General features: G+C 40.1%; 1 protein-coding gene across 1 annotated transcript in view; it reads left to right on the top strand.

Annotated features, from left to right (window-relative positions):
• Positions 1 to 18,141, top strand: part of ATR (ATR serine/threonine kinase) — a 1,835,177-nt gene that overhangs the window by 807,367 nt on the left and 1,009,669 nt on the right. Inside the window, exon 20 of the mRNA XM_044071973.1 lies at positions 13,345 to 13,438. Within this exon, the coding sequence (XP_043927908.1) occupies positions 13,345 to 13,438 (94 nt within the window). The remainder of the gene's footprint in view (positions 1 to 13,344; positions 13,439 to 18,141) is intronic.

Here is an 18,141-nt window from a genome sequence, read left to right as displayed (position 1 = left end):
CATTTTATTTGGATGGGAGACTTAAGATCCAATCAAGAGGGGATCCTGGGGGGATTTCTTTTATTGGGTCTGGTGATGGAGTGGATTACTTAAGTAAAGTTAAAGCGGTTAATGGACAGGGAGGGCATGGGACTGTTGATTTTATTCCAGTCGATGTTTACATCACCTAGTATGTAAGTTTCAAGGTTAATTTCAGCCGAGGCCCATTAGAGTAAGTCTTCAAGGGTGGGATATAAAGGGCGATGATACAGAGGCTTTTGTGATTGTTCATTTTTAATAGACCGACTGTTAGTTCTGCATTGGCAAATTTAGGAATGGGGTTTGGTAGGAGAACTAAGGTAAGTAGATTGGAATAGATTAATGCAACATCTCTTACTTTTTTCTTTGGGTGGTCACATCTAAGAGTGTTAAATCCAGAGGGTAGGATTTCAGAGTCAGAGATGTGAGGTTTGAGCCAAGTTTCAGAGATGGCTACAATGTCAGGTTGGTTACGACTTATACATGCTTGAAACTGATATGCTTTGAGACTCTGGGCATTGTGTGTGAAAAATGTAAGAGTATTGTAGGGGATGAAAGGTTAGAGGAAGGGGTGATAATTATTTGTGTGTGGGTTAGGTCCGGGGTTGGGGTGAATGTCTCCAGCTAAGATGAGGTTATTGAAGGAAGTTATTTTAGTGTGTTTTGGTTTGGATTTAGGGTATTCTGGATGGTCTAGTATTTATTTAAGAGCAAGTGTCTTTGCAGTAGTGGAAATAATTTTAGGATTAAAAAGGTGCAGGCAGTTGAGCTGAAACAGAGAGAAGGAGATAGAAAAGAAATGATTATTTGTATGAGGGAGGAGATGTTTTTTTGTGGGAGTATGGAAAGGAGTAGAGAGTGGAAACTGATTGGAGGTATAGGAGCTGGCATGGTATAAAGTTGTTAGGAGTAGTAGGAGGGAGATGGGGGTTCAGAGTGTTAGGAACTGTAAGGAAAGCATGATTGGAAAAAGGTAGTTTAATATGGGAGGATTTGTAGTTGGAGAGAAGAGCTGTGGGGTGAGAGGTGGTAGTGAGTGAGTGATGTCTTTAATTAGTGATGTATTTAATTACTGTGGGTGAAAGGAAGAGGGGCAAAGAGGGGAAGGTTTTGACTAGATGGCTGTGTTGAGTTGGTGGGGAGTAGTTGAAATAAAAGTAGGAGTAGTGGGGGCGGGTGGAAATTGGGGGCAGGATAGGGGAGCGGAGTGAGCCCGCAGGGCGAACAGAGTGGGTACAGCCAAGGAGAAGGAAGAAAGCCAGCAGTAAGTTATCAGTGAAGCTGAGAACTAGCTCAGAGGTAAGGAGGCAATGGCATAAGGCACTGTGTGTGAAATTAGAAGGATGCAGAGGGTTGACAAGGGGATAGGAGCTGTAAACAGGGCAGTAGCAGTTTAGTAGAATATAGTAAGTGTACTTACATGCAAGCACACTACGGGAGATTCCTATGAAGCAAAACAGAAAAGCTAAGTCAAAAGATGGTGCCTTTCTACATCAGTTTTTTGATACCTCTGTAATTAAGCATGAGTGGGAAGGGAGGTGTGCAGGTTCAAGGTGGGGGTGTAGACACAAAGTAATGCAAGGTTGTGAGTCAGAAAAACTGGACTAGGCCAGCTGCTAAAAAGAAAACAGGAAAACCAAGCTTAGTTAATTCCAGGTCAGTGTGGTGCAGTATTTTCTTAATAACTACAAATGTTATGCTACTAATCTAGTACAGAGTGGTGAAAAGGACCACCACTTCTGCAGGGAAAAACTAAAGAAGTGTGGGCTGCAGGTACATAGGTAAACTTTTTCCAAGAGAAAGTAGTTTTAATTAATTTACCTAGGAGTACTATAGGAAGAGAGAAATGGGGGGGGACCAGTAGTGTGCACACGTACAGTGAAAGGGGAGAGAGTCTTCAGTTTGGAGGACAGATTAAATACAACTCTAACATATACACTAGTGTAGCTGAAAACACTTCAGTGTTCCACCGACGCAGGTTCCCACAGTGCAGGGCAACAAGACAGCCTTGGGTTGATTGGAGGTTGGCCAAGACACAGGCTGTAACTTTTGCTGAGGGGAGCTAGTGTAGCTGAAAGCACTTTGATCTCTTTAAAACCTATATTTAAGTATAGGCAAATGTGTTTAAGATAATTGCTTTTTAAACAATTTATTGGCTGTGTGATGTCATGTGTTTGTTTTATTTTCCTGTTTAAATGAGTTCTTAAGTTAATTCATTATACTGATGAAGGATTTTATCCGAAAGCTTTAGCATTAAACGGTTGATGTTGCGATTACACGTGTTCTTATTTTCGTTGCTTTTTCAATGTGTTATTACTTTACCATGTTTTGCAGTTGCTTTGACTCTGTAGTGAGACGCACAGATGTCTCCCTCACCAGACTGGACAAGGAGAAGGTCATGGTCAGCTGCCAGGATCTATCAGATCACACATGCAGTAAAGTCACTCGACAACAATTACCATTATGACTGTGTCATAGTACGTGCTGGGGTGAATGACTTGAGACTTGCCTGTCTGGACTATATGAAAAGAGACATGACTGAACTCCCAGGTTGTGTGGCCCAGGCAGGTATGTCCCTACCCTAAGCAGCATTCTGCCTTCACCCAGGATGGTGCCACAATATAGACAAAAAATGATTGACTTCAACAATTGTCTTAGTTTCTGGTGTCAGTCCAGAGGGATCCAGTATCTGTCAGCGTGGGAAAACATAGTTGACTGACCATGCTGCTTTTTTTAGGCAATGTCAAAACATCAGTTTCTGATGTAAAAAAAAAAAAAATCAACTTGAGACAAACTCAGTGTTATGCTGCATAATGCTAGGAGCCTAAACAGGAAACTGCACTCACTGGAAGCAGTCCTCACATTGAAAAATGCTGACATCTGTGCAGTCACTGAGACATGGTGCAAGGCTGTAGAGAGCACCCCGGCCAGGCAAGGCTACAGTGCCTTCTACACATTCAGACCTCAAAACCAAATCAAAGGTGGAAGTGTATCCATCTTCATTAAGGTCAAATAAACCTCAAGGCTGGCTAAACAGTATGACTCTTTGAGCTACTCCAGGTCCAACTAACTGTAGGTAAAACACCCTGCCACATCATTGCCAGCTAAAGGTCTCCAACCATGAACCAAGAGAAGCACGCTGCCTACCTGGACTTACTACAGTCACTCACTATACAGCCAAACACTTTGATCATGGGAGATTTCAACTATCCTTCCATTGATTGGGCAACATAAAACAGCACAAACATGCTTGCCCTGAGGTTCTTGGACTTTGACAATACATATACCTGGAACAGCTAGTGTGCACCCCCACAAGGATTTTAAATGTCCTAGACTTAGTATTCACCAACATGGGTGGGGGGGTCACTGCATTACCCCCTGTGTGTTGCCTTCCCTGGTTAGGTCAGACCATAAAATCTGTCTCGTTCAAAGTAATCAGACCTGAAACCCACACAGCTGCAAAAAAAACTGAAACATTTCTCCAAAGCAATCTACAGCCTACTAGGCAGTGATATAAAAAGGCTTCAAACCCACTGCTAGCACAGCCAACTATGACTCCTGTGCAGAGGAGTACACAAATGCCTAGTATAACCACCTAAACAACTGTATAGACTCAGCTGCACCTGTCCAGATCAAAACCTGGTCCTCCCTAAAAAAACAGGCCACCCTGGTAGACGTCAAGTAAAAATAGGTTATATAACAAAAGGAAGAAACTGATGTCTAAGAACAAGTGGGAACTTACTCACCAGAAGAAGAATATGTTCCACAGCTTGAACAAGCAAATCAGATATCTTGTAAAGTTCTCTAAAGCTAGTTACGAAGGTAAAGTATCATCCCTAGGTAAGGATAATCATAAGGCATTCTTTAGCTGTGCTCGAAATCAGACAACTGATGGATAGCCAACTGGCTCGCCAACAGAATGTATACTGTCAAAGTTTGGGATTACACCTCTACCAGTAGACTAGTTACCAGTGGCATACCACAAGGGTCAGTGTTGGGCCCTGTACTGTTTGGAATATATTTCTTGGAAGTCCAGGCGATAGTAGATGGCCTGTGGCTTAACAAGTTCACTGATTGCAAACTGGGTGCAATCATTGTGCCAAACTTTTAGTGGATGATACCTCTCATACTGAGCCTGAGGAAATTGCTAACCTGCTAGCTGACACATTTGGCACAAACTTCACACCCTTGTCCCCACCAGCCATACCCCAAAGCATACCTGACACAGTCCTCTACCTAGTGTCTCCAAAGAGCAGGTCATATCCATGCTTTCGAGGGCCAAAAACACTGCCTCTATGGAACCAGATTGCATCCCAGGCTGCTTACTAAACAATGTAAAACAAGACCTAGTGGAACCACTTGGCACTATGTTTAACCTCAGCCTGAGCTCTGGCTTTGTTCCAGCAGAGTGGAGAACAGCATCATTAATCCCCTTGCACAAAGAGGGTCCATCAACAGACCCTGGGAACTATAGACCCATAAGCCTAACCAGCCTCATCTGCAAGGCCATGAAATAAAATCATCATGGACTTTCTCAACAAGGACGTAGGCGACCTGCGAACTCTTGACATGATCGAATTTGGCTTTAAGGGTGGAGCATCCTTATTGAACCTTGTGGATGACTTTGAGAATGTCTCCAAAGCTTTGGATGAAGACAAAATAGTATATATCACCTATCTTGATTTAGCCAAGGCTTTTGACACAAAATCCCCCACTCTGGTATAATCGAGAAGCTCTCCCAACTGAGGATTAATCCATATGTCACTATATGAGTAGCCAACTGGCTCGCCAACAGAATGTATACTGTCAAAGTTTGGGATTACACCTCTACCAGTAGACTAGTTACCAGTGGCATACCACAAGGGTCTGTGTTGGGCCCTGTACTGTTTGGAATATATTTCTTGGAAGTCCAGGCGATAGTAGATGGCCTGTGGCTTAACAAGTTCACTGATTGCAAACTGGGTGCAATCATTGAATCCCCAAATGATGTTAACATATTACAAAATAGGCTAACACAGACAAATCATTGGTGCCAAAGCTGTGGACTAAAACTAAATGCAAAATAGTGCATCATTATCCTCTTTGGCAAAGAGAAAGTCCCTGTGAATTACAATATTCACAGCATCCCCTCTTAAGCTCAAACCCAGTGGTGCAAGATTTAGGAACACAAGTTGATAATCTAAATTTTTGATTACAATATGTCCACAGTGGTAAGGAAAGCCTTCTACATTTTGCATCTCATAAACAAGGGCATCGTATCCAAGACTAAGGATGTTATAACTCCTCTGTACTCGACCCTTCTCAGTCCACTAATAAAGTACAGTGCTCCCTTTTGCATGTACCTCACCAGACACCTGCAGCAGCTGGAAAGACCACAGATGTTTCTCACAAAGAAAATTCATGGTCTCCAAAACATGACCTACAATGAAAGACTGAAAGGCCTGTCACTGTACTCTGCATCCTACAGACTGCTGAGAGGCGACTGGTGCCTGGCCTACAAAGCAGTCTCCGCCCCTGCCCTAATGGAAATGCTGCACATCCGAAAATCAAATGGGTCACTCACTCCAAAGATCTCAACCTAGCCTGTGCCATTAACCAAACATGTTGGCGAGACAGATATATCTCCCAGAGATTGCCACTCCTCTGGAATAAACTCCCAATTCAAATGAAGCAGAGATACTCAATGACCCTATTCAAGTGCAACCTAGGCATGTGGATGGGAAACCGTAAATTCACCCCAGGGGTGGCCCCTGTGTCTCTCATGGACAGGGACAGTCAGTGCTGATCATAGACTCACTCTGTGAATAACGACCATTATCACTTATGGAACATAAGGCTTGTAAAGGTCCTAGGGCCATTAGCCTAGTAGCCTCCTATGAACCTATAAGTGGGTAACTTGTCATGAAATCTTAAAAATAGAGTCACGTATTACACATTTTTATCAGACATTCCACTAAACAGACCAGAAACTGCACAAACATAGTCAACAGCAAAACAGCAGCAAATACTAACAAAAAAGCTGGACTGACGACACCAGAGAGAGAAAATATATTTAATCATAATAGTAAATCCACAAAGCTTTCAGGAAGCACCCTTCTTCAGTGTGGTATAGAAAACAGTCAAATTAATCCATTTTATATCTAAATCAGATGACACAGCCAACCAGTCATATTTACAAGTCAATCACACATTAATTAGAGACTCAATATTATGCAGTTGCGCTCTTAAAGTTACATGCATATATATTATACAGACAAAATCATGTAGAAATGTTCTATACGAAAATAAAATATTGCATAAAAAATTCCTCGTTCCCATTTTTTTGTATAAACTATACTGGATGCCAGTAAATGAAAGACCCATCTATTTATTTTGATCTGTTGTAATTAAAATAGTAAAGTAAGGATATTGCCCCTTAGAAAGACTGCTCCCTGTCAGATAGCCAACCTACTTCCTAAGATGCTGCCAACCCAATCAGCTTTCCTTGCACAAACCACCCTTTTAAAGAGTTGAATTAGCTCTTGTGGAATAAATTTTCCCTCTGATTTAAGAAGCATTGAAACCATTATTTACTTTAAAACCAAACTCTGTGATTATAACTACACAATGACTCTGAATGTAAATGTTTTAAGGATGATGGATAACAATAATGCTTCCAGCCTTAATTTTAGCTAGCATTATATTGAAACGTTGTTCAATATCTTGGATAGCTACTTTGTTGCTGTTGATTCTTTGCACTAAAATGTGCTTATCAGTATGTAATCGACTTTCATGTATTACTTGTGTATTAGTATGCATTATTTCATGTATTATGCACTACTGTTTTGTTGCTATTTAAGAAATACACCTGAGACCATGTTGTGACTGAAAAGGTTGTTAGGACCAGTTCACCTGCCTGATTATCAAGTAGAAATAAAAGGGATATCTTTGCCTTGGAAAAAAGTGCTGAGTTGGCTTAATTTTGGATAAGAACTTAAGATGCTTGGATCAGGCCTTGTTGAATCAACTCCTATGTACCTTTCAACTCTTTCCATTTGAAGAAAGGATAGAACAAAGCTGATTTTGCTAACTGCAAAAGTATTGTTGGTTTCTATTGTAATTATTTAATTTTGCCTTGGGGACCAAAATACAAGAAGGGAAGGAATAACAATTCAGAGATGCAAGCTATGGCTCCATATTTCAAAAAAACTGTGCAGCTGCAAATTTTATTAAAATGTATCTCTCTCAACCTCTTGACACAAGTAATCTGGGCAAATCCGAAAATAATGGGTTGGCAAAGGCCCAAAATTGGAATAGATTTTAAATATTGCTCTTGCAAACCTAGAAATGTGTTAGAATAATTACTTTTGTGTTAACATGCATTTTTCTGAAGGATATGAAGTCTGAAATACAAGGTGTGTCTTTATTTAGTTACTTCAGTCTTGAATGATTTGCCAGAAAACCACACATTTTATGAGGTACAGACTAAAAATATGAGAGAAAAATATGGATATGCCGTAAAAATCTGGACAGTTAAGGGGTATGTTAAAATGTGAAGTGCCAGTATGTGCCTATGAACCAGTAATCCTGCTATGCCTGGTGTCCTGGAAGGTGTTAAGGTGTCCTTCTACTTAAAAGCATAAAGAAGACTATTACTCACATAATGATAGATGTGATGATGTGAGGTATTGCCAGCTATGCTAGGAAAAGTTAGGGCAGTGGATGTGTAACATATCCCACCATAGCTATCTGGAGTTTCATTAAGAATTATATGTCATTTGTATATCAAACTGATTTGTACAGATGCTTGTGTTGAAAATGTATTTCTAAAGCTGCTTATGTTAAAAATGTACCAGTAGTGGATCATGCTTGAGAGAAAAGAAGTAGACCTGTATGTCAGACTGTATTGTAACTGTTGAAATGAATATATTACAATAGAGTATACTGGCAGAGAAGAGGTCAATCTCAGTCCAGCTAACTTTGAAAAATAGTCTGAAATTAAATTACCCAGTTTAGGCCATAAAGATTGTATCTTAAAGTTCTGATTGCAGCCAGAGAGAAAATGTCTGTGAAAACCAGGACTAGGAATCCTACTGTATTGTTCTTAGTGGTGAACTAATTGCTACCCTGGAAGGGTGGAAGTTTTTGAAATGGTTTTATAGCTTCCAGATGCTATAACATGTCTTACCAAAGCTGTATGTCTGTGTGTGTGTGTGTGTGTGTGTGTGTGTGTGCATGGTAACACATATGTGCTAGATTCTGGTTCAGTTTCTAGCAAAGGGGGTAGTGTGGTAAACACAGTCAGATGACTAGACGTATGTGATGTCATTCTGTAATCCAGCACTGAAATTATGCTTTAATACCAGATAAGACAGAAGTCTCAGGGTAGTCTGTTTTTGAAATCTGACAAAGGAGGATTGCTCACTTACTTCATGTGCCTTGCTGTAGTAAGTAGCCAGGGAATAGCAATTCTTTAGATCAGTCATAAAAATATAGTGAGATTAGTTAAGTATTGTTTTTCTGTATCTGTATGAACCTTTCTGTCTGTGTTATTTTTCATATTTCCTGTGATTGAAACTCTGGTGTTTATTGTAAATACATATTTAGTATTTTCATGTTCTTTTATTTATTATTAAATATATTTAAACTTTTCATTGTGGCTGTTATTTTAGAGAATATTTTAACCTTTGAGAGTACTTGTATTTATTTGGTGACACTGTGGCGCTCCTGGAAAGCCTTGCTGTTTCGTCAACATTACCATTGGTATTAGTATGAATTTCACCCACTATAATTGGGTACTCTTGTAAGAGCCTTAAAGTAGCTGGCGAGTGGCTGGGAATCAACGTTATAGTCTGGGCAGAGGTGAGGCATAGCTGGTAGATCTGTGCCAGTCTTTCCAAGGTGTGTGTGTGTGTGTGTGTGTGTGTGTGTGTGTGTGTGTGTGTGTGTGTGTGTGTGTGTGTATGTGCGTGTGTGTGTGTGTGTGTGTGTGTGTGTGTGTGTGTGTGTGTGTGTGTGTGTGTGTGTGTGTGTGCACGTGTGTTCCCTGTGTGTTCTTAAGGGAAATTGTGCTTGGTGCAGAAAGATGCATCTGGAAATACTGTGTGCATCTATTTTTGTTCCAAGTGACCGTCCATCACCAGTGTCCGTGGTGAAGCTCGAGACTCCTTGATCACTGCAGAGGAGGGATGTCTTAATAATAGTAATAAATAAAGTGATATGAATATTGCATTGAGAAATCCAGCAGTGACCATGCTCAGTTTGTGACAGTAAAAAGTAATTTCTTTCAGCTTTTCCTGGTTAGGGGTCACCACAGCAGAACTTCGGTCCACTAATGATTGACAGTAGATTTTTACAGTGCCGAGTTGTCAGCCCAACACCCAACCTTCAAAGAAGGCACACCCATTCACACTCGCACCTACCTTCATGTCTTTAAACATCAGTCGACCGCGGAGAGGACATGCAGACTCCACACAGAAGACGCGCCCGTCAAGAATCGAACGGGAGAACCTCTTGCTGTGAGGCGACAAAGCTAACCTTTGCACCACCATGGCCATAGTGATGGTAAGCCATTAAAATGAAAGTAAACTAAACCTCCTCACAGCAGGCAGTTGAACTTTTTTACTGTAATGCTGAAAGTGGATGCTGTCATAAAGCTACTCCAGGAGCTCAGGCATTCCATTAGCAGAAATACTTAGAATCTAAGTTCATTTGCTGTTGTTCTGTTCTCTCTCATTGACTGTGCAGTAGAACCATCTCAAGCCAGAGGCAGCCAGGGCCACTTTTTGCTTGGGTGACTGTCTTCTGTTAGCCATTGTAAGAGAGGTTTGATCCCTAGGAGTCATGGTGGATGAGTTGAAATCCCAGACTCTCTCCTCACTGTTTTTAATTTACATTGGGTGCATCCCAGACACTAATACCTGCTGGTCCTCCTAGTTTTGTCTGACTTTAGGACCTCCTCCACTCAGTCTTGCCATTGATGCTTTCAGCCAAATAGCAGTTTTTGCCTTTCTTCATTTGTCGTGCTTCATAGCAGCTGCCATCCAGGGGGGATTCACAATCATAAATGCATATGAGAACTCTTTACTCTTCATTGGATACTGAGGGTTATTTGGACAAAAATTTAGATCCCATTTTTGCACAGATCAGAATTTCCACTGACCGCACAAAGAGGTGAGCTTGTAATTCTTTGTGAAGATTCTTGTTTGGCAAGCCCTCGTGTGCTGTTTCTCCTTAGACTACATTTACCTTTGGGAAGGCTACTTGAATTCTGTTAACGTAAGTGTGGTTTCATTAAGAAAAAAAAAATTATCAGCACCACATCTACCTAGAACTGGAAAGTAGTCATTTTCTCTATGATTTTTTTTTTGGGGGGGGGGGGGGTAAGCAGAACATTGCCATCCACTTCCATGTTCCAGTGCAAATTATTGAAATCTGAAATCACTGCGGTTTTGGAGAGGATTATACCTTGACCTTGATAATTTTACAGAGTTTTTTTGTCCAGGTGTACAAGTTATATTGTAAATTTGGTCTTTTGGCACAATATAGACCTATGGCTATGATCTGGTGGGCTTTTGCAGGTGGAGGGCACACTCCAGTCAGCATGTTGTGCAGGGCCACTTTTCCAATTAATAGACCTTATTGCTAAGTGACCTAGAAACAGGAGCTCTGTGTGTGTGTGTGGGGGGCGGTCTTAAAATTACTGTATGTTTTGTTCTTCAGTGGCTCTGCAACCTTCCACTTCAACAGTACATAAAAAGTGAGGTGAAGCATCAGACAGGAAAATTCCCCTCTTTCTAGCAGCTGTCACAACGGCCAAGAAAATGATTGTGGAATTAAAAGCTATTATTTTCTTTCTAAAGTTTCTACACAGCTACTCCCAGTTTGTCTGTTTTTTCCACACTTTTCTGATCCAGATGAATACCTTTATAGTAATGATGTCCATCAGAGCAAGGAGATACCCTTTCTTCACAGGAATGTCCAGTTTTCAATTTTGTCCAATGGTAAAAACAGCAGGACAGCCTTAAAACAGTCTCCCTCTAAGTGGCTAGCTAACTCCATGGCTGTCTGCCACTTACAGATGTAGTAGGAGTTTATCCTAGCTCTCTGAAGACCATTCTGCATGAAATCTAGCATCATCTCCAGTGTTCTACAGAAATAGTACGTTAGATAACATTTGTGCAGAAACTGTTTACTCCACAATGCCAACATGTATTGAATATTACAAAAGTAATCTAGTATGAAGGTCTGGCACACACTTCGGTTTAATTTTACTTGAAAGGTGCAGTGCAAAAGGGAATATTCATAGCATCCTCGAAGATTTGTTCTGCTTCAGGACATGTCTTTTAGTTCTGCAAGCAGAGTTTTTTCAAGTCAGATTCAGAAGTTATGTGAAAAGCTTGCCATAACACAGGATCTACAAGAAGATAATCTGGCTGTGGGGACAATCCTGACATCCTCCTTCCATATTTGAGTAATGATGATGTGTTCTCATTTCTTCCAGATCCACCATACTTGTTGAAAGTAGAAGTTCTTAAGAAGTTTTTCCAGCTGCACAGAGTAAAGAAGTAAAAGGATTTGGTTACTGGCATCAAGATTAAAAAGGCTGAAAATTGCCATGGGTGGGTTTCCCTAAGCTTGGTAGGTTTGATCCACTGAATAGTTTTGGTGCTGGGAAGTGTCAGTCCATGCAGTCTTGTGTCCAGAAAATCTACTTCTGCTTGTAGAATTTGTGTGGCTACCCAGTAAAACATCTGTGTACTTGAGCAGGATCTATATAAGTTGTTTCTGAAATGTGTAATACTTTACCCTCAAAAGGTTATCTCAAAGGAGAGAAAACACTTCCCACACAGTAATGTTGTAGATTCCCCTCAGCTATACTCCCTGGCTAAATACTGCTATACATGTTTCTTAAGACATATACCACCAAAGGAAACTAAGGGCCAGTTTAATACGCTTAATGTCAACTCTGGTGCAACAATCAGTAAATTTTATCCAGCCTTCTTGCAAATGGCTGCATATTTCATTGCACGCCATTTAATTAAATCCACAATATTTCAGTCGTGGTGGTGCTGCGGTAGCATTGTTGCCTCCCAGTAAGACGCTGTCCGATTCGATTCTCAGCAAGAGCATCTTCTGCATGGAGACATGAGTGAACGGGCGTACCTTCGTTGAAGGTTGTGCATCAGGGCTGGTAACTTGGCATGTAAAAATCAACTACCAATCATTAGCAGACCGGAGTTCCGCTGTGGCGACCCGTAACCGGGAAAAGCCGAAAGACACAAACAAACAAACCAACATAGAGCACCCTACCTTCAAACATTATTTCATAATTCCTCTATTTAAAATAGCATCGCCAGTAGAATGCAATGAGTTGGAACAACATCTGTTCTAAATCTGTTAACTAAAATATTTGGGAACACAAGTATAAACGGATCTTTCACCATGTAAACAATTAGCAGCATTGATTTTGCAAAGCCTTTAATACAATGGCTGCACTTTATACAGCTGCAAATACCATTTACAGTAATATGAGTGATGAACTTCACACCTGAGGCCTTTTTGTGGATATGACAAGGGCAGTAAAGAATAACCACACACACTCCTTGGCAAACTTACTAAACTTTGGTTCAGTGACTCTACATTGGTTCAGGAGCTATTTAGAAAATAGAACATTTCATGTGTACAGCAAGAGTCACCTATCACAAATAGAACTACAATCCAGGGCATACCCAAGGATCAGTTTTAGGTTATATCAACATCTTTTCTAACCTGGGCCACTGTTTTCCAGACTTGCTACCTTAGGACTTTGCTTCAGTCTGCTGTCTGAGGAATTTTAATTTATAACCATTCTCTTATTAGGTGTTCCTTTTCTTTTTCGATACCTTATTGCCCTCTCTCTGCTTGGAACGGTGTCTTCCATTTTTTAACCATTTGCGTGATTCTCTTTATGAGACAGTAGTGGGTTAAAAATGTTACAGTTGCTGCTAGATTTCCCAGAATCCTCTTCTTTTTCCTTGTGGTGGCAGTATCTAGCTGTCTGTGATAGCTGCTTTCATCCTTTTCACAAATAGAATTTGCTTTCCTCCTGAGAGGAGGCTGAAACTACCCTTATTTTGAGAGCTGTTATGGGGATTGTGTAACATCTGAGTAAGTCATTGCTGATTTTTTTTCTTTTCTTTTTGTCGCTTTTGTGATCATTCCTATGCATTCTATTTAATACATGAGCACCTTCAAAGATGCACATCCTAGTAAATTCTTAGTTACCTGTGTTTGTGTGATTTAGCGGTGTAGCGTGTATCTGAATGCAGTGCAGGAAGTTACTCATCTATTCTATATTATTCTCAGGGATGAAGTACAGGACTTCCTGCATGAAATTTATTTTCTGCCAGAACATCCAGCACTTCAGGACATACAGAAAGTTCTTCAGGATTACAGAAAGGTTGGTGTTTTACATGCTTGAACATCTTTTATTGTTCAGTATTCATAGTACTGAAGTGTAGAATTTATTTGCTTTTCTTGGATTCCGAAATGCACTTTATGTCTTGAGTTTGTGAACTTGTGTGAAGATGGAACCCGAGTACTAGATTTTGTTGAAAATTAACTTTCAGTTGTAGGTTTTGGGTGCATCTTTTACTGCATGTCATGAACACTTTGGAATATATGCACATAAACATAGCAAAGGTGTTTATTAACAGGTCTTAACAGAACATGTCCATTCAAAAAAATCTTATTTCTTATCTTGAGCCACAGTATCTTTTCTTGTTTCCTTATTGGGATTGAAGCAACACGAGCAGGACTCCGAACACACCAATATCCAGTTTTCATTTACTTTTGAAGAAGTATCATTGGTTTTTGTTTGTATGTGTTAACTGAAGCTCTGAACTTCTCAGGCACTGTTTCAGAATGTTAAGCCATGAAATACACGTTACTGCATAAGAGTGATTGCTGTGATGTTCATGTTGTGCATTTAGGATATTTTCATACTTTTAAAAAAACTCATAAGAATTATTGATGAATGCTACGAATGCTGTCTACAAGGGAATTCTAATATGGTGTCTGTGGCATTTTGGTTTTCCTTCCAGCAGTGTCAGTGATTTTATCCCCTTCATTGCCTGGTATGTTTTTTCTTTATTCTTGACTGGATAAACCAATAAATTACTGTTGTCAGAGGTGACTTTGGAATAATCTCTGGTTAGCAGTCTTCTTAGTTCTGCAGTATGCAAATTGAGACTGAGAGGTGCAAATCCAGGACTACAAGATGAATTTTTGTTAGCACCTCATTACCTTAATCCACTGCACTGTGCTACTAGACAAGACTAAAGTGCTTCAGCTGGGGCTTTAAATTTGAATTTTTGTAATAACTTCCCACTATCCAGTGCCTTTGCCACTGAAGCAAGTACCCCCAGCACTTGAAATGGGTGCAGTTTTATCACATGCAAACATACATTTGTTTTGCTGCATCTTTTCTTTAAAATGTGTACACTTTTTCCAGTTAAAAGTAGTTTAAATTTATTTAGGGAAAACTATTTTTTCTTTACCTTTACATTGATGACAAAATAATTAACCTGAACTGATTTTAACACCCCACCACCACCACCACCACCATCTGAATATGAAAGTGGCAGCTGGCATGTTGCAAATTAAAACACTCCCCCTTTTCTGCTGTGAAACCTCCTACCATGCTATGGGAAAGTGGGGTTTGGCTTTATTGGCCAGAATGTACCCATAAAGGCTTAAAAAGGAAAGTAACCTAGCCATACATAAACCATGTAGCTGAAACACTCTTATGTCCTTAAGGGGTCACTTGCATACACCCTATGGGTCTCCACTACAGGGGGTTTAAGATATTACACAGTGAAGACTCCAGCTTAGCCCTTTTATTCTTGTAGTTTTTACTGAACTTTTAACCCTTTGATTTGGATGTTACTATTATGTGACATAAACATCGGCAACACTTGTTTGATGTGTTTATTTGCTGCAGTTTTCCCTAACTTCACACTAAGATACTCAAGCAGGTAGAATTGTCATCTGGTGTCTCACCGATTTTCTTTTCTCTCAGGGTATCATTAAAAGCTTGCAAAATATAATCATTCAATGTGTATTGCTAATGCATATGCTGAAAGAAATAAAAAAATGTGCATCAGTCTTTCTCTGTCTATATATATATATATATATATATATATATATATATATATATATATATATATATATATATATATATATGGGAGTATATTTCTTTTAGTCAAATTGCCTTTTCACCGAATCACAAATCACTGAAAAAATTCATTGAAAGCACTTTTCGCTAAATCACATTTCAAAGGAAATTTCATATACAGAAAACACTGTTTGTTTTGTTTTCCAGGGGCAAGCCCCCCCATACCATCCTTAATTAAATCTACTAACTTCACAACTCCATGGTCATACTACCATGGAGAAAAGCAAAAACATTACACACACTGAAACACTGCTGGCATAGAAACTTACAGAAAATAGGCTAAAGCACAATGCAGGGTGTAAACTGTGTTCTGGATTACTTTGCCTTTTAATTCTTACATTTGTAAGAATGTAGGCCACACCAACACTAATTATGTATAGCATTCTACAATTTTCTGTTCATTGTGATTCATCCAAATGCACTTTCAATGAAATGTGTTTTCACTGAATTTTTTCAATGATTTGTGATTCACTGAAAAGGAAATTTGATTAAAGTAATTTTCACTATATATATATATATATATATATATATATATATATGTGTGTGTGTATGTATGTGTGTATGTGAATATGCATGTGTGTATGTGAATATATATATGTGTGTATGTGAATATATATATATATATATATATATATATATAAAAAAATTATCTGCTTTTACTGTATTTGTGTTTTTTCCTACTTTATTTTGCTTTTCCGTCATCTTAAAAGTACTCAATTGTATTTATTACTGCTTGGTGTAACTCATTGAAAGCCTTTTAGTTTAAGCACCTGGGCTTCAGACCAGTTTTACATTAAGAAGGTTTGTGGTCTGCACTGTAGTGGCAGAACAGGTAGCTTACATCCTTCTAAGTTGGGAACTGCTGATTGAGGGCTCAGTGTCTGTTATTCTAAAAGTGTATTAATTCTGGTTTAAGCACTTGGGCTTGAGGCCAGTTATTTTACATTAAGAGGGTTCGTGTTCTGCACTCTTGTGGGAGGAGAGGCTGGACTCTGTCCTTCTGAGCTGGGAATTTCTGGTTAAAGCGTATAGTGCCTGCATATTTGAACTGCATCTTACTGAAATTGGTACACCTCGTTTGCTGTAGCATAGACTAGATCCAGGCCTGCTGAATCTAGCTTTGTTTGTATAACTTGAGCACTAATCCAGGCATTCTTTAAAGTATTCAGTTGCATTTATTACTGCTGGTAGTAACTTGATTAAAGTGTAGCTATCATTTCTAAGTCTTTTGGATTAAGCACTTGGGCTTCAGACCAGTTGTTTTACATTAGGAAGGTTTGTGGCCTGCACTGTGGTGGCAGGACAGGTAGCTTACATCCTTCTAAGTTGGGAACTGCTGATTGAGAGCTCAGTGTCTGTTATTCTAAAAGTGTATTAGTTCTGGTTTAAGCACTTGGGCTTCAGGCCAGTTATTTTACGTTAAGAAGGATTGCGGTCTGCACTCTTGTGGGAGGAGAGGCTGGACTCTGCCCTTCTGAGCAGGGAATTTCTGGTTAGAGGCTTATAGTGCCTGCATATTCTAACTGTTTCTTACTGAAATTGGTACACCTTGTTTGCTGTAGCATAGACTAGATCCAGGCCTGCTGAATCTAGCTTTATTTGTATGCTTGTTGTTTGTTTATTTCCTGAAACGCTAATTCCACCTAAAACGTGGCCTTTTAGCACTTCTGTGGATCCCTAGTGATATCTGCATTGCTTACTGTACTTATTTCCTTGTTTCACTTGAAAGAAAATTACTGTTTGGCGTTTTGCATTTAAGTTACCTGTAACACATTGCATTTAAGTTACCTGGCACTTGCTCACTAAAGCAATTATATAAGTCAGCTCTAAAAAATTAAAAGCACTACACCCTCACAAACTCCCCTTGAGTACCTTGTTCCCCATTGGCCCTTTTTTCAATTATAAAGGAATTCCCAATACTATTCTAGCATGTCCAAAGGACAGTTGTCAATCTCCTCTCCGGTCCAGCTGGTGAATCTGGGAATCTTGAGGCAATGTTACAACTGTCTCATGTACACAGACAACCCTCTCCTCCTCCCAAAAAATTCCAACACATGTGAGAGATGCAACCATATAGCCAAACTGGAGGCTAAGCTCTCTCAACTCAGTACTGGCATAACCAGTCAGGAGGAGAAGGAAACCACACTCACTACAATTCCAGTCTCACATAGACCTACCACGACAACAAACCAAACACATCAACACACAAAAACATACTCGGAGGCTCTAAATAAAAATCTGCCTAAGCAGCAGAGACCTCCAAAGTAGACACCCAAGCAACCGCTACCCCAAAACAAAACACGTGCAACACATAGCTCACAAAGCCAGTGTGCCAAACAGTCACAGCCCTTAAGGCTAAACAACACACCTGATACACTTGTAATAGGTGACTCTATCGTCAGGCACACTGACGTCCCGCCCACCAGGCTGAACAAGGAGAAGGTCACGGTGAGCTGCCTGTTGGGCGCTAGGATCCGCCACATAACACAAGCACTCAGGTCACTCCAAGGCAAGTACAAATATGACTCAGTCATTGTCCATGCTGGTGTGAATGACCTGAGACGTACCTCCCTGGACTACATGAAAAGAGACATAGAGGAGCTCTCTGAGCATGTAGCCCAGGCCGGTATGACCCTGACCTTGAGTAGCATCTTACCCTCACCAAGAATGATGCCACAATATGAAGACAAGATGATCAATTTCAACAATTGGCTTAAGTGTTGGTGTCATTCAAAGGGGATCCAATGCCTGTCAGCCTGGGATGACATGCTCGACAAGCCACGATGCTTGCTAGGGACGGCTTGCACCTGTCACCCCTGGGTATTGGCAAAGGCTCTTGCTACCCCCATAGTGCCTTTTTTAGGCAAGGCTCAAAAGACAAACCCACCTCCATAGGTATCACAAGGATAAGAAACTAAGAGTAATGC

This window comes from Protopterus annectens, chromosome 5.part0 (genome assembly GCF_019279795.1).
Source record: "Protopterus annectens isolate FY-2018-M chromosome 5.part0, PAN1.0, whole genome shotgun sequence".
Classification (NCBI taxonomy): domain Eukaryota; kingdom Metazoa; phylum Chordata; order Ceratodontiformes; family Protopteridae; genus Protopterus; species Protopterus annectens.
Note: the sequence above shows the minus strand (reverse complement) of the source record. Positions and strands in the feature narration are given on the sequence as shown.